Source organism: Mastigoproctus giganteus, chromosome 10 (assembly GCF_048544385.1).
Source record: "Mastigoproctus giganteus isolate SK-2022 chromosome 10, ASM4854438v1, whole genome shotgun sequence".
Lineage (NCBI taxonomy): Eukaryota > Metazoa > Arthropoda > Arachnida > Uropygi > Thelyphonidae > Mastigoproctus > Mastigoproctus giganteus.
The window spans coordinates 200,963,959-200,991,067 of record NC_143584.1 but is presented as its reverse complement, the minus strand read 5'-3'; the positions used below and the strand labels follow the sequence as shown (position 1 = coordinate 200,991,067).

At 36.2% G+C, this 27,109-nt stretch overlaps 1 protein-coding gene across 1 annotated transcript in view; it reads left to right on the top strand.

The window, feature by feature from the left end:
- The window catches only part of waw (Translation factor waclaw), a 123,340-nt gene that overhangs the window by 37,389 nt on the left and 58,842 nt on the right, over positions 1–27,109 (top strand). Inside the window, exons 6-7 of the mRNA XM_090383233.1 lie at positions 437–598; positions 23,238–23,302. Of these exons, the coding sequence (XP_090239359.1) occupies positions 437–598; positions 23,238–23,302 (227 nt within the window). The remainder of the gene's footprint in view (positions 1–436; positions 599–23,237; positions 23,303–27,109) is intronic.

Genomic DNA, 27,109 nt, shown 5'->3' with positions numbered 1-27,109 from the left:
ATAGAATGCCATTTTTTATTTAAAAAACCTTAAAATTAAATTCTTATTCTAATTCTATTAAATCTCACAGATGCCATATGAGCATATGTGTTCCATTTAGGATGCGGCGCCTCCATAGCCAGGTGGGCAGGAGCAGCAGTGCATAGCACACACTTCTTGATTAGACCGGGGTTCGAGCCCGTGCCCACCGAATATGGAGGCTGCGGAAAGGTCAGGGAATGACCACCGCATATCCCCGGAGCAATATGGCCTTAGTTGCTAATGCTCCTAAAAAAAAAAAATAACAATTTAGGATGCAAGTCATGGAGGGTTAATGTTAACTTTTTTTACCAAGTTGATTAAATGAACTGTATGTAATTTTACATAATAATGCTATTTTTTATAGATCATGATATGTATTATATGTGAATTTATTTGTGCCTAAATTTTCTAATAGGGGGTTCAAGCTCAAACTGTAGCCAATTTCACCCTTGCTTTTTGTGGTGATCTCACTATCATACCTGTTCTAAATAAAATAGATCTCAAAAATGCTGATCCTGAAGGTGTTTCCTTTCAGATGGAAAAGCTTTTTGGAACTGATAAAAAGGATATTTTACAGGTTGTATTTTTTTTTTCTTTGCATTTTTTTAAAAAATATATTATAAGTGAAAGTTTAAGTTAGGTTTCTTTAAAATAGTCCATTCATTTATGATTATTATAAGGTAGCATTTATTAAAATTTACCATGATATAAAGTAATTAGGGGTCTAAAGCCTCATGCTACGAGGTAGAATGACTAACATGTAGGTTAGTGCAAATGCATCATTTTAACATAACTATCTACCAAAGTAGTTAAATTAATGAATTAAATTGAGATATAACCAAAACGATGCCAATTTAATTAATTAATTTAACTACTTTGGTAGATAGCTATGTTAAAATGATGCATTTGCACTACCTACATGCTAGTCAATTTACCATGATTTAAATTTTTAGTGTGTTAGCAAAGAAACAAGGAATATATACAGTGGACCCCCACTTTACAATTGATTCACTGTATGATCAAATCAATTTACGATGGACTCTCCATAATAAAATACTGTTCACTACACAAGTAAGCGCCAGTCATTGTGATCATGTTTATGAATTGAATTTTAATTCTATTAAACGATGATTCTAATAAGCAAAAATAGGAGGAATATTATCTACATTCTATAAAAGTAAAGATGTAAAGCACAAATTAACACTTTATTATCTTACCAATTAACAAAATTAAATGATACATGAAAGTTGAAAGAATATTTTCCACAGGTTACAAGTGAAAATAAATTTACTCTTATGTACATAGCTTAATTAATACTGTAATATGTGCACATATTACAGTTAATATTAAAGTTAATACTAATTGATATTTTTGTTCACTGACATTTTTTTTTTGGGTTGTAAAATTTAAAACAATAAAAAAGATAAGCAATCAGTAACAAAAGACACAGTACGCACAAATTGCAACTAACACAATATGTGCAAGTGAGATATGGAGTAACAAGTTTATGAAGCTTAAAAAGTAGGAATGAAGAGAAGATTCAGAAAATTTATTTATTTAGTTTTTTATATGATTTAAGATTTCATGGAAGGGAAACAATTTCCCATTCCATGAAATTTTTACGTAATAGTGTAAAAACCCACAGAATTCCAGCTATTGGTATTATCGCAAATGCAATAAGATTGAGTTTACTACCCATTTATAATAGATTGCACTAACAGAAAAGCCCAATAAACTGGAAACTGCAAATTGATTTTATTGTTTTATGGTAGTGACCTCCAGAAATGTGCTTTAGAAAAATATCACAAAGGCATTCAAAATTGATTCTTATAACGGAACATATGATAAAAATGAAAGTGTAGTGCATTTTAATTATTTGAATTGGATTTTTAAAATATAATTCTATAAAGTGGCTGATTCTACTAACCAGTGATCATGTTAACCGGCACCTACTTATTTCACTTTATGATTGGTTTAAAATTGTCCCTGACTAGACCATATGGCCCTCCCTCTCAGCCAATAGCAGCATTTGTAAACATCGAACTTGTGTTTTGTTTTTGCATCCTTTAGTTGAAGTGATTTTTTGTGCTGTGCTTATTTGACATAAATTTAATGTATTGAATTCGTGTACATACAACATTATGTAAACTGATAATGTGGTCCCTAAAGAGCGTAGCAAGAAGAAAATTTCAACTTCCAAGGTCTTGGAACGAATTACCAAAGAGCAACATATTATTGGGTTCACATTATGATATTTTCATGATACAATGGTGTCTCTGGAACTGATTAATATCGTAACGTGGGGGTCCACCGTAGTATCTTGTAATATTTAAAATAAATAAATTTATGTACGTTAAAAACGATTTATACGTATATTGGATTACCTCCAAATTAGTCTCAAGAAGTGCTATATTTGCAAATTTTAATTTGTATAAAAACAGTGATAGACAATACAACATATTGTATTGTATTGTATTACATTACACAATATAATACAATACAGTGATAGATTGTATTGTGTAAGGGATGGTAAAAATGTGGCATATTTTTACCATGTCTGCATAAAATAGTATGAATGTTAATCCTTTTTCTCAGTTGTGCTTATTTTCAGAATTTATAGATTTAAGATTTATATGATTTAAGATTTCATAAATCATATAAATTCCATTTAATTCAGAATTTATAGATTCATAATTTTTAGATATTTCTGATGCCATTGTTCTTAGAAATCCTCTTTAATTTATATTGAAAAATTTTAATTATATTAAAATTTACACAGACTACTGCAAGGTAAAAATTTTTGGAAGCGATCCAAAATCTTGCTTTTTAGCAAAACTATAATAAAAATATTCTGCTAGTGATTTTTGTACTTAACTGACAAAAAGGGGAAAAAATAGTATCAGTACTCACACATACATCCAATTCAAATAAAGAGTTATATCCCGTTCTTTAGAGAGAAAAATATCTCAATACTTCTCCTTCTAATTGAGAAAATTAATTTATATTTTGTCATCCACTGAACTAAACCATAAACTGCTTTAAAATAAGAGTTATAATGGTGTGCACCAAAAACAGATACTTAGAACCCTTAGATATTGGAAACCTAACCCACATGAATTCTGATATTTGATAACCTAACCTATTAATTTGAGTAAATTAGTGAGGTTTTTTATTTCAATAATTAATGCTAACATGGCAAAACTTTCATATTCTCTCAGCTATTTTAATCTTAATCTTAATGTTTCATCAGAGCTTTTACATTTATTTCCCTGGCACATACTACAAGGTGCACCAATGAACTGACATCAGAACTTCTTTTAAACTGGCTTCAGTGCATTGTCACCTTAGCTAGTTTTTATTCTGAAAAATGCAGGAAGCATGGTGTCCAAGATCTTATCTTTCTCTAATATTGCTAGGATGCAGAATTTTCCAATATCTTTAAATGGAAACAAACTGGTTTGTTTCCATTTAAAGAAAAAAAAAAAACAACATTAATGCTCTCAAACATTTCTGAATACAATACAGCAAAAGCTCTATTTGTTACTCTGTAAAAAACAGAAAATTGATGTATATCTTAAAGACAGGAATTCCTGTGCAAAGGTGATTTTACCAACTGCAGTCTCTTCTTCAAACCTCAAATTCTCTGAGTTCAATACTTTGTTTAATTTTGTCATTTTAATGAGACGGACCAAGAACATGATGCCATTACCATTGAAAATCCTTTTTCAAACCGGCTGCTGGAGAAGTTCACATTTAACAAAGAAACAATTAAATCTGAGATTAATAGATTGCTTCTTCCTAACTTCATAGGACTGATTTAATTCCTAAGTTTGTTATCAAGATTCAAGCCTTTATTTATTTTTGATGCACTCAGCAGTATTTTTTAACAGATGCCTGCACCAAAATATTTTTCCTAATAGCTGGTCAAAGTAAAATATCTTTTCCTTTCCCAATTTACCTAATCCATCTCATCTAAAGACTGGTGATCCATAGCCATTTCCTCACCTGCTTTAAAGTTGAGCCATTTCTGCACCCAAAATTACCATACAAATCTTTCCAAGTTTTTTGCCATAATGTTTTACAAATTCGTTATGACAAAAAGGGTGCTTCCACCACCATTAACTTTGTTGCCACAGAATCTCTGCACAGTGTTTCTCAGTTGAATATCATTTATCTTGATCTTTCATCTGCATTTTATGACCATTAGACCTTTGCAATTCGTGACCTTTCTCTCTGAGATAGTGCCGTTTTTGTAGACATTCTCACTTTTATCTAACTCTCCCTTTTTATGATAAAACCCTAATTCTTTCTAACATGTCCGTCCTCCGCTCTGTCTAGTTCAGTTTCCTTGGGTATTCCTCCTTTCCTGCAAATAAATATTTCTCTTATTACTTATTTGTAAAAGAATAAGAGAAGTTTACCTCAATATGATACATAGAACACTTCCGTATGATACTCTCCAGAAAGCAAAACGAAAACAATTAAAAAAAAAAAAAATTGAAAATCTTACATTACAGTAAGAAATAATTAACAGTAATTAAAAATGAAATGAACAAAATTAAAAATCAATTTAACGCAGTTAAAAATTAAGTAAAAAATTAATTTAACGAAAAAAATGCAAAACGATTTTCCTTCTGAAGCTGACAATGCTTTTCGACTGGAACTTAAGTAGGGATTATTTGTCTTCACGCATGCGCATAAAGGACCACGAGTCAGAGATTAGATATGGCCGGCAAACATTAACAAACTTCTCATGTAATTTAATTTCAACAGTTTCTGCACTTAATAGTCTCGTATAGTTACGTTGGACACTAAGTATTTTGGTCTCATTAAATAAAAAAGTATGTTTTTCATTAATGGCATTAAAGGCTAACTCTGATGCTGCTGAACAAGAAGCACGAACTGAGGCTGCTTGTTGATTAACACGAAAATTCAGAGGAAACCACATAGAACCCTGATAAGACGTCGCAATCACCGCAAGAAATGTTGTATAATAGGCCATTTATTTGTGTTGCGAACGAGGAAAGGACTGAGCGATTGTTCAGTATAGTGTGTAATTTCCGTACTGGCCTGGCTACAATTTAAATTTGGTATCTTTAAAGAATCTGTTAAGTTGTTTGTGCCACTGTTCAACATATGGGACAGAAATAAAGTATTTTTTGATATTACTATTGTTGGTTGGCTGTATTTTTTTGTACTCTATTCTTAGCTTGTACTCTAATTCTGTCTATTGTAGTAAGTGGGTAACCCCTGTTTAAGAATCTGCTGGTTAATATTTGTATTTCTGAGCCCAAAGCAGATTCTGTCGTTGAATATTTATAAGCATTGAGAAATTGATTAAAGATAATTGATCTTTTGTAGGTGAACGGGTGATAGCTGTTATAATGTAGAAGCATACCGGTATTTGTAGGTTTATGATAGATGTTAAATTGGATTTTATTCACAAACCGAGTAAGTGTGAAATTTAATGACTTAGTATCCATGTTCTACCTCTCCAATGTAAATTTGAGTCTAGAATGAATATTATTAAATGAATGTAAAATGTCTTGGATAGTATCATCAAAGTTTCTTGCGACAACCGACTAACTGGTTAAAATAAATTTTATTAAAATAAAAAATGATATATATACATAAGATAAAACAGAAATAAAATAAGATAAAAGCGTTAAAATACAACAAGATAAGAAAGTTAAAATACAACAAGATAAGAAAGTTAAAATATATATAATAAAAGCGTTAAAATACATAGATAGTAGCTTTTGAAGCGGAGTGCCTCTTCATCAGCTAGTGTATGAATGGTGTACTTCAGTATATATTAATGATCACAATAGCACAAGTCAGCTGGGCATGATCATGTATCGCGAGTCTGGTGTCGGTAAAGCAGAATTACGTACATATGATGATCACCAGCGCTCATCGCACTGCTATACAGTACATTCTATAATAGGGTGTAAGTATACTCCCCTCGTCCCATTCATAGTACTATTATTGGTGGCTACGTGTAGTGCTTCAAGCCATGAGCGCTGGCAGTAATCATGTGAACAGTTGACGATTTCAATATCCCGTTGAGGATCAAGATTGTGCTGCTCAACCCAATAATGTTCGGCGACTGCGGAGCGTTCAAAATTAGCGGTTTGCAGAGCCACCTCATGCTCAGAAACCCTATCTTTTAATGAACGCTCCACAGTCGCCGAACATTATTGGGTTGAGCAGCACAATCTTGATCCTCAGCGGGATATTGAAATCGTCGACTGTTCACATGATTACTGCCAGCGCTCATGGCTTGAAGCACTACACATAGCCACCAATAATAGTACTATGAATCGGACAAGGGGAGTACACTTACACCCTATTATAGAATGTACTGTATTGCAGTGCGATGAGTGCTGGCTATCATCACGTGTACGTAATTCTGCTTTACCGACACCATTAATATATACTGAAGTACACCATTCACACACTAGCTGTTGAAGAGGCACTCCGCTTCGAAAGCTACTATCTATGTATTTTAACGCTTTTATCTTATTTTATTTCTGTTTTATCTTATGTATATATCATTTTTATTTTAATAAAATTTATTTTAACCAGTTAGACGGTCGTCACAAGAACCTTTGATGATATAGTGCTACTATTGGTAATGGCTAGAACATTGTCTAAATACCTCCCACAGTATGTGATATGGGGTAGAAAAGGTGTCAAATGTATATGTTCAATTGTTGAGAGGTAGATCTCCGATATTAGGCAGTTCAGGCTTAATTCCATTGACAAACCAAAAATTTGTTTGTATGCTTTGTCTCGAAAGGTGATATAGTTGGCTTCAACTAAGAGTATAATTAAGAGAAAAATTTCCTTAAATGGAAGCTTCGTATAATTAATCAGTATCGCATTATTATTTAACATATCCCAAAGAATATCTAATGTGTATTCAGCGTTTACATTCATATACAATGATGTAACATCTAGTGAGAATAAATTATCATTATTGCCAAATCTACAGTCCTTAAGCTTATTAAATAGTGTATCATAGTTCTTAATCCCAAATTGTATCGCCCGTCTAAAGGCTTTTATAATGCTATATACACGTGTAGCCAAGGATGAAAATGCAGAGTTTCTGTAGGAAACAGTAGGCCGAATAGGAAAGCCAGTCTTATGTAATTTTACCTGACTGAAAAGTGTAGGAATATTGTATGTTCTGGCCTTCAATTCCTTTAACCGAGCCATAGTAATGTAGTCGTTTTTTTCGATACGTGGTTAACATTTTATTGTACTGATTGACCAAATTGGTAAATAGTGCCAGGTCTGCTTCAACATAAGCGGAGGTATCTGATACAACTGACTCTAACTTATTAATATAATCAGGTTTATTGAGTGTTACCACTGTATCTCCTTTGTCAGCTCTCTGAATAATAATGTCTTTATTTTCCTGAAGTTCACGTAAAGCTGAACTGTCATGTGTATTCAATTTAGACAGTCGCGTTTCTTTTATGTTATTCACCACCTGGTTAACTTGTTGTATAAATAAATCTTTTTGTGGAACATTACGAAGTCCAAATTCAATATCAATTACGCACTGTTTTTTAGGTAGTTTTCGAGGTGGTTAATTATAATTTAATTCTTTGGATAAAAGGGAAATCTGGTCTTGCGATAGCAAATACGAGGAAAGATTTGTAACCTATTGATATGTCAGTTTGTTAGTTTGTTGCATGTTGGGCGAGGGGTGTTCGCGAACTAGCTGAAGTATTCTGTGGTAGACTGTTGTGCGTATGTAGTGGGGGGACCTCGTCACACAACTCATATGCATTTGGTAGCAAGCTCGCGACAATGTGTTAGAACTCGTATGAATGTGTCTTGACCCTCCTGATAATGTATTCTCTTTTTTAACGTCTCTTTTTTATTTCTGAGGCCTGTACTTCACGTCATAAATCAAATCGCCCCTATTCAGTAATTTTCATTCCTGTGATTATAACATACGGTTGAAAAGCATTGTCAGCTTCAGGAAGAAAAGACGTTTTGCATTTTTTTTGTTAAATTAATTTTTTACTTAATTTTTAATTGTGTTAAATTGATTTTATGTAAAATGCAAAATTTTCGTTTTTTTTTTTTTTTTTTTTTAAATGTTTTTGTTTTAGTTTCTGGAGAGTATCATATGGAAGTGTTCTATGTATCATATTGAGGTAAACATCTCTTATTCTTTTACAAATATTGATATCAACGTAGAACGTATTGAGCATTATAGCTCTGGTTCATACTATCTTATTACTTATGTAGGTGACTTAAAAATTTAAATTTTTTCTCAATTTGCTGAGAGCAGTATCATAAAACAACCATCTTGAAACATTCAACAGCTGCACTGGTGTGCAAAATTTAAGGACCAGTCAGGTTTTCACCTGTAGCTTCTCATAGGAGTGGCCTGGATATGGGAAAAGCATACCATAGGAACCTCGTGAGGTACAGAAATTATGAAGGAAAAAACACTGACACAACAACGGAAACAAAACGGTACAGAGGGACTTTATTTGAAAATGGCAACGTAGTACTGGCTGCCATGATACAGATGCATCACTGCCAAAGATGGAACAAAGGGAAGAGGTGGTCCTCAGTAGGAGATATGGCCACTCCCTAATGTCGATGCAGGCTTTGCATGACCTGTGTGGCACCTCCGTAGCCAGGTGGGCAGGAGCAGCAGTGTGTAGCACACGCTTCTTGATTAGACCGAGGTTCGAGCCCGTGACCGCCAAATACGGAGGATGTGGAAAGGTCAGGGAATGACCACCGCATATCCCCGGAGTAATATGGCCTTAGTTGCTAATGCTCCTGAAAACCAAATAACAAACAAACAAACAGCATGACCTGTCCATATTTAGAACAATGTTGTTGATAAGTTCTTGCGGTTACATTGTTATTCCTCTGTCAGCACCATCTTCAGCTGGTGAACATTTTCTGGTGAGTGTGGACGTTCTGCTAGATGTCTCCCCAGAGCATCCCATATGTGTTCGATGGGATTTAGATCGGCTGAACAAGCAGGCCAATCCATACGAACAGTGTCCTCACTTTCCAAAAGCATATCAACAGCTGCAGTGCGATGGGGTGTGGCGTTATCATCCATAAACACGAACTCGGGACCAATGGCACCTCGGAATAGGTGCACATGGTGAAGGATTACCTCAGTACAGTAGCGTGTACCGGTTACAGTGTACCGCCTTCCAGTATCTGGAGTTGTGTACATCTATCCAAGATAATGCCTCCCCAGATGAGAACACCTCGACTGCCATATCGATCTCTTTCAGTGATGTTTGTGGAGTGATATCGTGTGCCAACCTCTCACCAGATTAGCTGACATCCAGAATTGCTGCTGAGACTGAATCTACTCTCATCAGTAAAGAGTACCTTAAGTAAAGATTTTGTGTAACCTTTTGAAATAGTGTTGATCCTTAAGTTTTGCACACCAGTATACTTTAGTCAGTTTGTTTAACTTTTGTTTTAAAAACTGATCTCTTGAATATCAAGGTTAAAACTATTAAAAGCAATTCACAGAAGGGTACACCCTCCGGACTGTCGGCGATATGGTAGTGATTGACAGGAGGAGATGTCCACTGCTTTCCCCCTCTTCCCTACTCCGTCCACTGCTTTCCCCCTCTTCCCTACGTACATTCCAGAGAATGGTCACATTATCTCCAGAATACTTGTCACTGCGTTGGGGGTTTATGAATTTTGCTGTTCGGAATGTCATCATCATCATCATCAGCCATTTTCAATCCACTGCAGGATGAAGGCCTCTCCAGCGACTTTCCAGTTCCTTCTGTTTTGAGCAATGGCCATCCATTTACTACCCACAAACTCATGAATTTCATCTATCCATCTCCGCCTTTGTCTTCCAGGTTTTCTTCTAGCTCCTCTTGGATACCATTCTGTTATTTTCTTAGTCCATCTGTCATCATGTCTTCGAGCTATGTGTCCTGCCCAAGACCATTTTAGTTCTTTAGTTTTGATAAGAATGTCCTTTACTTGAGTTTGCTGCCTAATCCATGTGTTTCTCTTCTTATCTAACAGTCTGATTCCCAATATAATTCGTTCCATTCATCGCTGTGTAGTTCTCAGCTTCTCTTCCATTCTTTTGGTGAGTGCCCAAGTTTCACTTCCATGTCATGGTGGGGAGTATACATTGGTTCATTATTTTACGTTTCAGACAAACTGGGATATTGCTTTTCAGTATGTGACTATACTTCCTGAATGCTATCCATCCAAAATTTATTCTTCTCTTGACTTCCAGCCATTTATCATTATTACAGCTAATAACTTGTCCCAGATAAGTATATGACTCCACCTTTTCAATTACTGCTCCTTCAATCATTATTTCCCTTTCTGTGGCATACTTGTTCATCATTACTTTTGTTTTAGCCATATTCATCTTTAGTCCAAAATCCTTACTAACTGTGCATAACTGATTTAAGATTTTCCTCTAGTTCTTTGTGATCGTGGCTTATGACTACAATGTCATCTGCAAATCGTAAATGGTTTAGGTACTCTCTGTTCACATTGACTCCTTTCTGCGACCAGTCTAATTTTCTGAAAGCTTCCTCAAGGGCAGCAGTAAACAGCTTCAGAGATATTGTGTCTCCTTGTCGAACTCCTTTCTCAATTTTAAATTTCCTACTGTCTTTGTCTAGTCTAATAAAGGAGGTAGCATTCTCATATATTTTCTTAAAATTCATAATATGTGGGGTGTCTATGCCTTGTCTTTCCAGTGCCCGAAACATTGCCTTATGCTGTATGGAGTCAAATGCCTTTTCATAATCCACAAATGCCAGGCATAATGGTGTTTTATATTCATTTGCTTTCTCCATTAGCTGTGATATTACGTGAAGGTGATCCATAGTTGAGAATCCTGTCCTAAAGCCAGCTTGCTCTTTCGGTTGATTCTCATCAAGTATTCTTTCTAATCTGTTAGTTGTGAACCCTTGTGAACAACTTGTAGATGTGGGATAACAAGCTAATTGGTCTATAATTTCCAATTTCTGATTTATCTCCTTTCTTATGCAGCAAAACTATGATTGCATTATTCCACTGCTTAGGCGTCACACCTTTTCTAATGCATTTTGTGAAGAGCCTTGCCAGTTTTTGTGTTATGTCTCTTCCTCCCAATTTTAACAACTCTACAGTAACTTCATCTTCCCCCGGGGCTTTCTGATTCTTCATTTTCTTCAATGCATGTTCTGCCTCATCAGGAAGAATATCGGGTATGTCATATGTGTTGCTAATTTGCAATACATCTTCCTCACTGCTGACATCATTCCCTCGCTCCTTGTATAATTCTCTATAGTAGTCTTCTGTTATTTGAATTATGCCTTCTCTGCTGTTTATAAGTACACCATCGCTATTCTTCAGTTTCAGTATCATTTGTCTTTCTGTATTACTGCTCATGGCTGCTGATTTAAATCCTTTGTTTTCCCTTAATGCTTGTTCTACTTTTCTTGTGTTAAATCTTCTTATGTTCTCTCTGAGTCTCTTTCTAATGGCTTTGCATAACTCAGTATACTCAATTTTCTTCTTGTCAGTGTTTATCTTGCTCTTCATTTTTTACTTTCGGTTCATCATAACAAGTGTTTCTTGACTAATTTTTTCTTCCTTGGATTTCTTTTTCCCTATAGGTTTCTTGGGCTTTATCACTTTCAGAAAGTTGTAATATTCCTCGTCAATATCTTGGTCTTGAGCAGTCTGCAGAAGCTCAAACTTGTTCTTAAGTTCCAGTACATACTGCTTTTTCTACTGTTCTGTTATCTCAAAGACCTTTTTATTATTTACTCGAGTCAGTTTTTTCCTTTCCTTTCCTACATCTATATCAAGTGTACATCTTACTATTCTGTGATCACTTCCAACATTTGCCTTATTCAGGACGGTAACATCACGACGGTAACATTCGGAATGTCACATGGTGTTAAATTTGCTTTGTCTTTGCATTTTTTTGTTTGTTTGTAGGTTTGTATCTGATTGGCTGATTAGGAATGCGTAAATTTAAAAAAAGTGGTGTTTGGTTTTGCTTGTTTGGGGCTGAATAATATTGGGAGTGTGGGGACCCCAGAAACAAAAATTAATTAAGAAATGTTACCTGATGAGTTATCTGATTAGGAATGCGTAATTTCCTACATTCAGCTTTTGCCTTCGTTGTGTGTGTGGATGCTGCTGTGTTACTGCCATGATTTTTTCCATTTCTCGATGCCATATCAGAGATATACAAGCCGGCAGTTCAGGATAGTAATTGATCAAGGACATAGAACTGGTTAGGTGATTTTTTTTTTTTTTTTTTTGTCTTTTTCACATGAAATCGTCTAATAATGTATGCCCACAAAAGGAGAAGTTATGGAGTGGCAGCCATCACCAAAAAAAAAAAAAAAAAAAGTATTTCTGTCACTGACGTGCATCAGCATTTGTCGTTGTGTAGAAGCAGTTGCATGTGGTGTGAATTTTTGTTCCTGAAATTATCTAGTAATATACAGCAGCAAAAGCGGGGGTTAGGGGGCTGCTGTCCCCACCAAAAAATGAAAAAAAAAAAAAAAATGTTCATGAAATCATCTAGTAATGTATGGGCGAGAAGAATCAGTTGATGGGCTGTACATGGCGCGAATTTTTGTTATTTATTTTTAAAAAAAATTGCTGTTCTGTTTTCTTCATTTCATCTCCTACATTGTGATCTCATGTGATATATTGTGATCACCGAATAGCGTGCATTTTTGTTACTTGATTTTTAAAAAATTGCCATTTTGCCATTTCTTTTTCTTCATTTTTAGCTCTGACATATTGTTATGTCACATGACATCCACCTGTAATGTGCAGTCAAGGAGAGGAGGGGGAATGCAGTGAGTGGGCAGGTCACAACCCATCAATCACTGCTTTCCCCCTCTTTTCCTCGATGCCCTTTTGCAGGGTGTACTCATCTCTGAACCTTCACCGCACTGGCTATTAAAACAGAATCTAGCTCATGTATCTCAGTCATCTAAATTATGAAATATATCAAAACACATCTTACCAGTAATGTTGTATGGCTCAGAAAGTTGTGCTCTGGCAGTGCCTCTTATCTTAAAATTCTTAAATCCATGGAATATCATATGCTCTGCTGGTGTAATGTGAAAGCCAGATTTCCCTTTTTCATATCTCGAACTACCATTTATTTTGAACTACATGTACTACATGTACTTCGACTATACTCCACGTACTGTGTACTTTGGCTGTACTCCATTTGACACTCTATTACAGCTGAAGTCTGAAAAATGTTTCTAAACCACATTTGGGCTCCTAGCATATTTCCCCCAAGGACAACAGAAAGAACAACAGCTGCACTTGACAGGTTTTTCACTGTTCCCACAATTAACATTATTAACAAACCGGAATTTGATCCTGAGCTATTATCTTGTAATCCCTATTACTTTAACCAGCATATTAAACAAACTCCAAGACAGCAATGACTATGTTATGTTATATGTGAAAAGTGTATTAAATTTATAAGCAATTATATGTTTGTATGTTTGCTTACTTAGGCTACATTAAATTATTCTAATTTACTGCAATATATCTAATTTAAAAGTAAATGGCCATTACAATTTTGTAATATTTGTGTTAGCCCATCTGGCTTGTATGCTCTAATGGTCATCACTACGAAGTGTATTTATTAAAAATACATGAATAAATAAACATCATAAATTATGTTTGTTTATTTATATATTTTTGTGATTCTGTCTTGTGGATAATAATGTTATTTCTAAAAACAGGTATAAACCCAAGCTTTTCACTATCTCAGGAAGGAACAAAGCAGCATTAGACATCACAATAGAATTAAAATGCAATGATAGCATTAATTATTAAAATATTGATATTTGGGAACCTAGTTCATGAATTTTAATATTAGAATGAGTTGGATGAATTTGTATCCTTTATTTGTCATTTCCATACCACTTAATATGTCCAGCATATTGTAGGAATGTTATGACTGCACTGTATCTCAGCATTACCCGTGGCTGGCTGACAAATATAAATTAATGATCTTGTTAAAAAATACTGCAACAAACACTGATTGATATATAACCACCTGCTTATTGTAATAGCATATATGTCAAATTTACAACACTGTGTTGACATCTGTGTTTTCTGAACTTCTTTATACATAGCTTTAATATAAATTTGAATGATGTATTGTTTGCAGTTATATATGAATGTATTTTTTTAAGCAGGCTTTGTGCCCTAAACACTGATTTGTAACCACCTGCCTATTGTAATGACATATATGCCAACTTTATAATACTGTTTTGACATCTCTGTGCTCTGTACTTCTTTATACTTTTTTATAATATAAAATTGAATAATATATTGCCTGCAGTTATATATGAATGTATTTTTTTAAGCAGGCTTTGTACTCTAAAACATTGGACAGGCCCACCATAGAATATATCATTTTTCAAAGTTTTTTTTGCCATCAAATGAGAAGATTAGTATTAGTTCTATATATTCTGGGAACGAGAGTAGCCTGTGCGGCTGAAGCTCTTTGACGCTCTTGGAACAGAGAAGTTTTTCCTGATTTATTTTCTGATTTTTTAGCTTAAATTGTCATATTAACTTATTTCTAGAGTAGCTTTATAGTTTAAAGTTTAACTTAGACAGAGATTTTGTAGGTATTACTTAGTATCGGTAACAGTATCAAATCCACGTGTTACAAATTGAACGAGAGGTCTTTTTTTTAACCAAATTTAGTCGATTTATTAACCAATTGTTATATTAAATTATCTTCTATAAGTAGATTATAGACCTAGTCAGGATCCTTAGTTTATTCTAAATTGAGATAGCGAGATTTGGAAGCTAATCAATATTTAGTCCGTAGAAGTACCGTTCGTGAATTCCCTCCATTTTTACACAATAGCATAAGCTTATTGTAGTATAGTGCATAATATAATATTGTCAATTAAATTGTACTTTTAACTCTATATATATACATATACATATATATAACGACTTAATCGTAACAAATAATTAATACATAACTATAGTGGTACACGTGATACGGAAGTTATATAAAGGGAACTCATAGAAAACACTAGATACCGAAAAAATAAATATAGCGTTATAACTGTTTTGGGATATAACTTAAAGATTTAATTTTGTTTTGAAATTTTATTGAATTAAATCGGAATCATGACTCAGACCAGAGCAGCAAAGAAAAAGGCTCAAGCTAATGGGAGTGCTGTGGTTCAGGGGAGAACTGAGGGGGGGCAGTTGCCCTCTGAATCACAGTCTTTTAAAATGCACTGTTTGCGGAGCAGTCGGGTACGGGACATGATACTGCCAAGGGGGATGTCTTTGTGTGTGCACGATGTAAGGAGTGCAAGGAAATCAGGCGACAACTCAGTGTTGTTATGGGCCTTTATGAGAGCTTGAAGGACAGGGTGGATGCCCTCGAAGGAAATAAATTGAAGGGCCCATCAAGCTCTCAGCCGCCCACATCAACGCCAGAGCTTGCACTTGGTCATCAGGCAACACAGAGGCAGCCCCCTAGGCAGAATGCGCTGGTCCCACAGGAACTAGTAGTTGTTGGTGACTCTATTGTCAGGGAAGCGGGGAACATATTTTGTAAAAATGATAGGTGGAATAGGACCAGGGTATGTCTGCCAGGGGCAAAGGTTGATGACGTTGTAGAGCGGATATCATCTTTTAAGGGCAAAAAAGGTGATATAGTTGTACACATTGGCACTAATGATATTAAGAGTAGGAGACCGGCGGAATTACTTAGCAAGTACAGGTCACTGTTGAAAAAAAGCCGTGAATTAGGGTTGAATTTGAAAGTGTCTGCAATTCTGCCCAGACACGATAGGAGGGAGTATATGATGAGAACCTTGTCGATCAATTCGGCCCTGGAGGGATTGTGCAAGGTTCAAGGGGTAAAATTTTTTTCAGCCTGGACTGTACTTGTTAACAGGAGAGATTGCTTCTACAGGGATGAGATACACTTAAATAGAAAGGGTGCAAGAAGTTTTGCTGATGCTGTCGAGGCAGAGTTAGGTGGGTCGGAAAACTGCTAGTTCGGGGGGATACAAGGACTAATAGATTAACAGTAGCCACTGGCAGAGGTGGAAGTGATTCTTGCACTGCTTCTATTGAAATGAGCAGAAGCCTGTAAAACAAGATGCAGGATATTTCAGAGACTGCTGGGAGTCATTGCGGTACAAGTAAACACATGGGTTGTGTTAGGATAGCCAAGAATAGAAACAGGTGCATGTATACCTGCATGTACACCAATGCTAGGAGTTTGGTAAATAAATTTGATGAATTTGGGGTATTGCTCAAAACATCAAAGGCAGATATTGTTGGGATATCAGAGACGTGGTGTCACACAGATATAAGGAATGCGGAACTGGAATTTGGGGAATACAATGTGTATAGAAAGGATAGACAGGACAGGAGGGGCGGAGGGGTTATGCTATTAGTTAAGAAACACATAAAGTCCAAGGAAGTGAAGCCAGTCGACATCGATGGACAGGGCAGTGTCGAGTCAGTTTGGTGTGACATAAGCATAGGGAAATCAAAATTGAGAGTAGGAGGGTGCTATAGGCCTAATGACTCTGATGAGTATAATAAGATATTGTACAGGGAAATAGAGTGGGCCAGTAAATCAGAGAGTCTTATAATGGGGGATTTTAATTTCCCAGATATTGACTGGAATTTGTGGGTTGGTCACTCACACACTAGCAAGGCTTTTGTGGATTTATTGGATGATTGTTTTCTACATCAGCATGTTCGTGAGGCAACAAGAGGGAGCAATACTCTTGATCTGATTATCAGTAGTGATTCTTCATGCATTAAGAATCTGCAGATAAATGAACCACTAGGTGGCAGTGATCACAGTGTGTTGAAGTGGGATTTACTCAAGGAGGTAACTACCATCAGAGGTAAAGGGAAGGGTTTTTGCTTTCGTAAAGGTGACTACGATGGTCTGAGACAGTATTTAAATTCTATACAGTGGGACCAACTGATGATGTTACCAACAGCAAACTCAAAATGGGAAGCATTCAAGGAACTAATCTTTGAGGCTACCAGGCTTTACATACCAATTAAGAAATATTGTTCAAGGTTTAGGCCTAAATGGTTGTCAGATGAACTAATGAGACATGTGGCAGAGAAGAAAAATGCATGGGATACATACAAATTAATGGGTGACATGGAAGCCTATGATAGATATAAGTTGGTCTGTAACCAAGTCACAAAGGAGATTAGGCAGGCAAAGGCAGACTACGAAAAATCCTTGGCAAAGGATGCAAAGAAAAACAGAAAAGAGTTCTTTACCTATTTAAACTCAAGAAGGAAAGGGATGAATCAGATTGGTCCACTGGATATTGATGGTTCAACAATTGAGGATCCTGCTCAGGTGGCTAACAATCTAAATGAGTATTTTGCATCTATATTCACGCATGAGGAGTTATTCAGGAAGGAGAATGATGTAGGTAAAGTAAACATTGGCAGTGAGCTGGATGATTTTGTAATAACTGAGAGGAAAGTGGAGGAGAGGTTGTTGAGGATAAGCATAAAAAAAGGCACCTGGGGTGGATGGGATCTATCCAGTTATATTAAAGGAGGCAGCAAAGGAAGTAAGCAAACCCCTAGCTATAATTATGAGAGCTTCTTTGGACTCAGGGGAGGTACCCATAGACTGGAGATGTGCAAATGTAACCCCAATTCACAAAGGAGGATCAAAGGCTGACACAAGTAATTATAGACCTGTTAGTTTAACTTCTGTTCGAGGTAAATTAATGGAGGCACTGGTTAAAGAAGCACTGCAGGATCATCTAGACAAGAATTCAGTTATAGCTCAGACGCAGCATGGTTTATTTAAGGGCAGGTCTTGCCTGACCAATTTGATTGGATACTATGATGTAGTCACAAAAGAACTGGATGCAGGGAATAACTTTGATATTATATATTTGGATCTTAGAAAGGCTTTTGATACTGTTGCACATGGAAGACTGCTGCACAAATTGGAGCAGTGTGGCATTGGAGGCAAATTGCTGCTATGGATAAGTGGATGGTTGAGTGGCAGAAGACAGAGAGTGGTAATCAATGGACACTTCTCATCGTGGACTAATGTTATTAGTGGAGTCCCTCAGGGTTCAGTGTTGGGTCCGTTGTTGTTTTCGGTGTTTATGAGTGATATTGATGATGGGATATCAAGTTTAATGTCCAAGTTTGCAGATGATACAAAGGTTGGCAGGGTTGTTAAGGACACCACTGATGCTATGCTGCTGCAACAGGATCTGGAAAGGTTGAACAGATGGGCTGAGAGGTGGCAAATGAAGTTTAACATTGACATATGTAAAGTGCTACATATGGGAAACAGTAACCCCAGAGCAACGTATCAACTCTGCGGTACTACACTGACAGTGGTGGAGAATGAAAAGGATCTGGGGGTAATTGTGCAGGCAGATATGAAGTTCTCTGAGCAGTGCAGACGAGTTGCAAGGGTAGCTCATGGTGTCTTGTCAATGATATACAGGAATTTTTCTAGCAGGGATAAGGAGGTGATTATTCCCTTGTATAAGGCAATGGTTAGGCCACATCTTGAGTACTGTATACAGGTCTGGAGGCCTCATTTCAAGAAGGATGTAGAGCTGCTGGAACGGATACAGAGAAGGGCAACAAGATTAGTGAATGGAACAAAGGGTTGCTCTTACGAAGAAAGGCTTAAGTTTTGCAAATTACAGAGTCTGGAGACTAGGTACCGGCGAGGTGATCTGATAGAGATGTATAAGGCTTTGAATGGTTTGAGCATGCTCAATGCCAATGGGATTCTTCATCTTGCTCAGAATAATCAGCTCAGAGGGCATAAATTCAAATTGAGGAAGGACGGATGTCGGATAGATGTGCGGAAATTTGCCTTTGGCCAGCGGGTGGTTGGTTGGTGGAACCGACTTCCATCACTTGTTGTTGAAGTTGATAGCCTAAACAAATTTAAGCCTCAACTGGACAGGTATTTCGAACGAACGGAGGGGTGAAATGGGAGTGGTGTGTTTTTTTTTTTTTTTTTGGCTGATGCTGAATAAGCTTGCTTTCTTGCATCATATGCCTCTACTAATGCTAATATAACTTTTTAATTTAAAAAATATGCCTTTTTGTGTTAAAAAGGTTTTTTGTATTAAAGAGTATGCCATAGTATGCCAAGTCTGTGTACTTTGCATTAATTTCAAATAATACTGTTGTTATGAGCCACACTCTCTTGGCTCGAAAAGTTTTATCTACAGATAAATATAACTTCATAAGGAAGTGAAATACTATTTATTTTAACATTCTAGCCTGATATGGCCATTTTGATGGATATTGGCATCATGTCATCATAAAATGACCAGTCCTATCATTGCTGCATTTGACTTCTCAGTGATGATTTACATCTCAAGACAAATTATGCCAAATGGTACAGGGAACAAAAAGTTCAAAAGAATTAGCTGTTTTTACAACATCACAGTTCATACAGAAATATTTAATTGAATAACTTTCACCTATTTGTAAATGCATTGAGTTGCCATGCAGCTTATCACTGTGCAAGTCCTGCTGCTAAATAACTTCTTAATACACATACTGGCCAAAAAATATGAACCTTTGTATTAAGATAGTCACAGACAGAAGAAATGAAAATAAATGCATGAATAAATGCAAATAGATGCAAAGAAAACTGATGTGGGGCGATGATATGTTGCCTCGTTGAGTATAAAGACTGCACAGGCTGTTTGACTGCAGTAATCTGGAGCCAGAATGGGGAAAATGCACGATCTATCAGACTTTGAAAAATATCTTATCATGGGTGCATGTTTAGCAAGAGCCATGATTCAAGAAATGAAAAACATAACTATTTACACTATAAGCACCCATCTCAAAGGTTTTTAAAGACTGGAAGCCAGCAGTTCTTCCACATCTCAGAAGCACTACTTCAAGAGCAAAGCTGTCATGCTCTAAGGAGGACTCTATGAAAAAATAGGACATCCAGTATGCAACAAATAACATCTGAATTTAGCCAAGCCCAGAACTGCCCTATTTCAGCCCTTACCTTGTGCAGGGAATTGAAAAAATTGGTATTGGCAGTTGCTTGGCTATTCGGAAGCCACTTGTTTCAAAGAAAAACAGAAAAACTTGCTTACTTCACAATGTCGAAAAATTCACAAATGTCAAGAATATTGGTTTTTATTATTTTTTTTTTATGTAAACCCCAAACACGAGAGGTGTTAGAACCTATAGTACTTAGTACCGTGCTTGGGTTGGAGGTTGAGAAGACGAAAGAAGATATTTGTTGACATTGGAGACTTCTGTAGACTGTAATTTTCACAAAATACGTATTGAAGGAAGGTTGTTCCAGAAAACGGCAGTTGAATGAATAAACAAGGAAGATGAAAAGTTGGTTCTGTGAGTTTGAAGTTGGACAGTAAATGGATGTTGGCTGGTGGCGGCACGTGTTCGGACTGTTTTGAAAGAGAGAGCAGGAATTATAGAAGCTAATTCAGAAGAACAGTGCCCATGGAAGTATCTGTAGAAGAGGCATGCAGCAGAAACAGTACGTCTATGAAACAGCGAGTGCAGAGACTCTGTTAGAAATGAGTCATTAATTAACCTAACTGCCCTCTTCTGAATGGAATCAAGAAGCCTGAGAGAGGTTTTGGAGGCACCACCCCAGGTGTGGGAACAATGTTCCATGGCAGGGCGGATTTGCGATTTATACAGAGTGAGCAGCTGTTTGGAAAGTAACGCCTAGAGCGAGAGAGAAAACCAAGTTTAGATGCAGAAGAAGCAATATTTGCAGTGTGCTTGTGCCAAGAGAGATTAGAAGTCAGGGTGATCCCCAAAAGAGATATATCATTTTGCCTAGAAATCGGAGTGTCACTAAAGATAAGCATAGGAGCAGAAGAATCCTTTTTGCGAGATATAAGACAAGACTGAGTTTTAGAAGAGTTGAAATCAACTAAGTTGTCTTTGCCCCACTGGAGAATTACCCGAAGATCGCCATTTAAGGAATTGGTAGCAGATTTTCGAGAAGTTGAAGCTGATTGAGCAAGACAAGGTTTCTCAAAATGGAAAGTGGAATGCAATGTGCTTTCATCGGCAAAACTATGGATAGGATTTCCAGTCAATGGAAGAAGGTCATTAATATACACGAGGAAAAGAGTGGGGGAAAGAACTGAACCTTGGGGGACACCAGCATTATTGGAGAAGTTAGAAGACAGAGAGCCATCTACCATCACCCTCAGTGAGCAATCAGAGAGAAAACTGGATAACCAATACTAAAAACAGTTGGCAAACCATAAGATGGAAGCTTGTTTAGAAGACCTTTATGCCAAACACGATCGAAAGCCTTTGAGGTGTCAAGAGCAACTACTTGTGTTTCACCGAACCTTTCCATTGAATTAGTCCATAAATGGGTAACATAAGCCAGAATATCACCAGTGGATCGACACTGACGGAATCCATACCAGCGATCGTTGATCAGACGGAAGGTTTCTAGGTAGTTTAAAATTTGGCAGTGTGAATGGATAGTGGAACAATGGAAAAAAGTCATGTGGTCAGACAAATCACAACATGTTTTGCTTAGCCCTAATGGTAGACAGAGTGTGGCAAGAACCTCACGAAGCAATGGACTCTGCTTGTCTTGTTAAGACAACCCAAGCATCTGGATGTGGTAACATGGTATGGGGAATGTTTTGTTGGCACGGATTGGATTTGTTGATACCAGTGAATGGTCGAATGTCATCTGTGGAGTACTTTAAATTTGCGTCAGCTCTGCTGCACCCTGCAGCGGTACACTTTTATCCCAAAGGTGATGGTCACTTTATGGATGACATTGCAACAACACATCTTGGTTTGGAGAAAATGACATGGATTTCCACCATTTTCCCTGGCTCCCACTTTCACCTGATCTGAATCCTATTGAGAATGTGTGGGATATGCTGGAAAGAGCTATTCAGAAATGAAAATCTATTCCTTCAACTTTCCGCAGCCAAGAATATTTTTCTGGAAGAAGAATTAAACCAAAATGCCCTAAACCACCTCATAGAATCCATGCTGCACACTTGTTGTTATTATAAACAAAGGCATTCTGATTCAAAACCGGTTCCCTGGTGCAGTAGAGATTATTCCGAGATAGGATTGGGTACGAGAGTACACGTGAACAAGCAAAGTTTTTATGGCTCCAGCTAATAGAGAAATTTTCTTAAATTTTTGCTTTTTTATTGATTTAAATTGGCATATTAATTTACTTTCTAAAGTTGCTTTATATTCCTAGTAACAATACTTTAGTTTAATTTGAACTTAGTTAGCTATTTTGTAGGTTATTACTTAGTATCGGTAAGGATATCTAATCCATATGTTGGACAAGTTTTGCAGCTTCTGCAAAAGCTAAGTTTTTAATTATATTTAGCTGGTTTAGTCACTTAATTGTTTGATTAAATTATTTTCTATAAGAAGCTTATAGACCTAGTCAAGCCCCGTGGTTTATTTTGAATTTAGATAACACAATTTTGAAAGTAATTAATACCTCGTGTCCATAGATTTACTGTTTGTAACTTGCTGCCATTGTTATACAATACAACGTGTACCCTGAACTAGACAGCATAAGTTTCAACGGAAAACTAGATAGCGAGTATAGTAGTATCAGTTAATCAGTAAATTTACTAATCTTATTAAATTTCATTGTCAATTTAGTTACATATAAATTTCATTATATGTAACTAAATACATATAATGACCTAGTTTTACAAATGTAACATTATAAATTAATACATATAACTTGATAGGAGATAAGAAAAAGTCATATAATGTAACTCGAAGATAATGTTCGATACTGAAATACATATATGTAGTGTTATAACTGCATTGGGATTAAGTTTAGGGTTATATTTCGTATTGGAATTTTATTTCAAATTGAATAGAAATTATGACAGACCAGAGCAGCAAGGCAAAAGGCTCAAACTAATGGGAGTGCTGTGACTCAGGGGAGAACTTGTTTTTTTTTTTTTTTTTTTTTTTTTGGCTGATGCTATATAAGCTTGCTTTCTTGCATCATGTGCCCTTGCTAATGCTAATGCTTAAACTGAATAAAGATTCATATTTTTTTAGCCAGTATGTGTATAAAATGTTCTTAAGATAGAATTATGCTTTCATTTGCATATAATTTACGTTAATATTCATTTCATTTACATACACAGGTCTCTGCAAAAAATGGAACTGGTATAGAAGAATTACTAAATGCAGTAATCGAAAGGATACCACCGTGAGTATTATGTATACTTATTCATCTGGCAAAAAATTAAAGAAATACAAAGATGTTTAACTTAATTTTCACCTGAAAATCTCTATTTTTTTGTCTTAAATGCCAACATAACATTGACTGCCTTGTGTTTGTCTTTTTTTTTTTTGTTTTTTTTCCCCAATTATTTTGAACACCTTATTTTAATTTTTTACTTAAATTTAAAATTGTAATTATTTGCTATGATATGGAAAGCTTGAACATGTGAAGTTTGAAAGATTATTCAAGCAGACTAATGTTTCATGTTCTTTGGAATCAAATCACCTCCACTTTTGGCCTTTCCTAACCAGCAAATGATTGAAGCTCATCTTCAATTATTTGCTGGTTAGGAAAGAAGAAGAAAGTAAGAAGCTAGAATGATAATGGATAAGTTGTCCTTTTATGATAGAAATGATGTATAAAAGTTTTCTGTTCATGGTTTCTTTTGATTTTGATAATTTCTGATAGGCCAGATTTTTCTTGATGCTGTTTGCTGGTAAGCTCTGATACTTAGTTACATGAGTAGCTGTGTGATGTTGTTTGTGTTTGTTCATGCACAGTAGTTAGTTTTCTGTTTATGAGGGGGGAAATCAGAGCATTCCAGAGAAAAACTGTATGACCACAAACCATGGCCACCCAACTCAGAATTTCTTGGAAATATATTTTTTTCCTTCAGGCAAGTGGGAAAAAAATGCCTCTATTGTCAGTGAGAAGTATGTGGGACCACCCCTCAACCACCTATACCTGAAATACACTCTATTTTTATTAATTCTGTGTTATTTCAAAATTCGAGATTTTCTGAAATCCACATGTAGTATTAAATATATATAAGCTAGAAATTATTTTATTATGAGATTTTTCAGATAATTTTTGGATAGTAGTCTTTTTATGTGGAAAAAGTGTGAAAATATAGAGGTATCACCCTGACCAGTCACATAGGGAAATTGTACAAAAGAATAGTAGAGAGTGGAGTACAAGAAAAGGTTGAGAGATGGATAAGGGAAGAGCAGACTGGCTTCGGAAAAGGTAGATTAATCACAGATCTAGTTTTTGCTGTGAGACAAATGATAGAAAAACATCACAAGTATGGAAAGGAGCTGTGCATGGCTTTTTTGGATATTGAAAAGGCAGCTGATAGCATAGAGAGAAGATATGTATGGGAAGGGTTAACAAAATAAGGAATACGAACATCGTTGATAGAGAGTATTGTATTAAAAGTCTATACAAAGGGAGTGAAAGCTGTATGAAAACAATGGTTGGAAACATGGGCTGGTGTGGAATTAATAATGGACTGAGAGTAGTGCACTCTCACTGCTATTGATCATAGTGGTTATGGATGATATAGCAAATGCTGTGGAGACAAGGATTGGGACTAAAAAAAATGAAAGTGATGATGTTTGTCAATGATTTCTTTATTTATGGGGAGAAGGAGCTGGTGGAAAGCTGGATGGAGGAGACAAACAAATACAATTTAAAGTTTAGTGATGCAAAGAGTAATGTAATGAGAATGTCAAGAAAGGAGGGGATTAGCATCTTTATTGAGAGAAAGAAGATTGAAAAAGTGGACAGTTACAGTTATTTAGGGAGTACAGTAGATAAAGAAGGGAGAATTAATAACAAGATATGTAGAAGGGCAGAACAAGGAAGAATGTTTTTTTAACTGTGTAAAAGATCTAATTTGGAGAAAGGAGGTACCCGAGAAGTGCAAGATACTCTATAGAGTTTATTATGTGCCAGTAATGGCCTATTGATCAGAATCATGGGTAATGAGGGAGAAGGATATTAGCAGAATGCAAATGTTAAAAATGAAATTTTTGAGAGGGGCGTGTGTGTGTGGGAAAAGACCAGGAGAGATAAAATAAGAAACATGGCCATTCAAGGAGAAAGTGGGAGAAGAACAATTACAAGTGACTGAGAGGAAAAGACTGAAGTGTTTTGGACATGTAAAGAGAATGGAGGATAAAAGATTGCCAAGAAGGATATTAGAAATAGTAGTAGTGGCGGCATGTGATGCAAGAAAGCAAGTGTATGAGCTTATGCAGTATCAGCCAAAAAAAAAAAAAAAAAAAAAAAAAAATTACAAAATAATCCCCATATCTGACTGCACAATTACTCCCAGGTCTTTTTCATTTTCTACCACCTTAAGTGTAGTACCACACAGTTGGTACGTTTCTCTGGGATTACTTCTACCCATATGCAGTACTTTGCATTTTTAAATGTTAAACTTCAGTTGCCACTTCTCAGCTCTTCTGCCCAAATTTTCTAGATCCTGTCACAGGTGCCTAGTCTCCAGCTGCTGCAATTTGCAGAACTTAACCTCTCCTGGTAAGAGTATCCCTTCATGCCCCTCACCAATCTTGTTGCCCTTCTCTGTACACACTCAAGCAAATCTACATCCTTCCTAAAATGAGGCCTCCAGACCTGCACACAGAACTCAAGGCGTGGCCTGACCATTGCCTTATACAGAGGGATAATCATCTCCTTTTCCCTGCTAGCAAAATTCCTATATATCATTGACAAAACTCCATGACCTGCCCTGGCAGCCTGTCTGCATTGCTCAGAAAACTTCATATCTGACTGCACAATTACTCCCAGGTCTTTTTCATTTTCTACCACCTTAAGTGTAGTACCACACAGTTGGTACGTTTCTCTGGGGTACTTCTACCCATATGCAGTACTTTGCATTTGTCAATGTTAAACTTCAGTTGCCACTTCTCAGCCCATCTGCCCAAATTTTCTAGATCCTGTTGCAGTAACACACTGCCATTACTGTCATTAACAACCCTACCAACCTTTGTATCATCTGCAAACTTTGATACTAAGCCTGATATACCTTCATCAATATCATTGATAAATATACAAAACAACAGTGGACCCATCACCGAACCCTGTGGGACTCCACTAATAACATTAGTCCATGAAGAGCAGCAACCATTGATTACCACCCTCTGTCTTCTCCCACTCAACCATCCTTTTATCCATTGTAGCAACTTACCCTTAATACCATTCTGCTCCAATTTGTACAGTAGTCTTCCATGTGCAACAGTGTCAAAAGCTTTCCTGAAATCCAAGTATATGATATCAAAATTATTTTTTGCATCCAGTTCCTTTGTAACCACATCATAATAACCAATCAAATTTGTCAGACAAGACTTTCCCTTAACAAACCCATGATGTGTGTGTGTGTGTGAATTATTGCTGCAGTCTTGTCTAGATGATCCTGCAATGCATCTTTAACCAGTGACGCCATTATTTTACCTGGACCAGAAGTTAAACTAACTGGTCTGTAATTACTCATGTCACCCTTTGATCCCCCTTTGTGAATTGGGGACACATTTTCACATCTCCAGTCCGTGGGGACCTCCCCTGAGTCCAAGGATGCTCTCATAATTATGGCTAAGGGTTTGCTTACTTCCTTTGCTGCCTCCTTTAATATAACTGGATAGATCCCATCCACCCCAGGTGCCTTTCTATAAGTTAAACATAGACAATTTCTCCTCCACTTTGTTCTCAGTTATTACAAAATCATTAAGCACCCTGTTACAATTTGATAACCTTGTGGCATTTTCAAACCTTAATAACTCCTCATGTGTGAATGTAAATGCAAAATACTCATTCAGTTTGTTTACTATCTGAGCAGGATCATCAACAGTTGAACCATCGATATCAAGTGGCCCAATCAGATTCATCCCCTTCCTTTTAGAGTTTATATAAGCAAAGAAATCCTTGTTGATTTTCTTATCCTTTGCCAAAGATTTCTCGTAATCTGCCTTCACCTGCCTAACCTCCTTT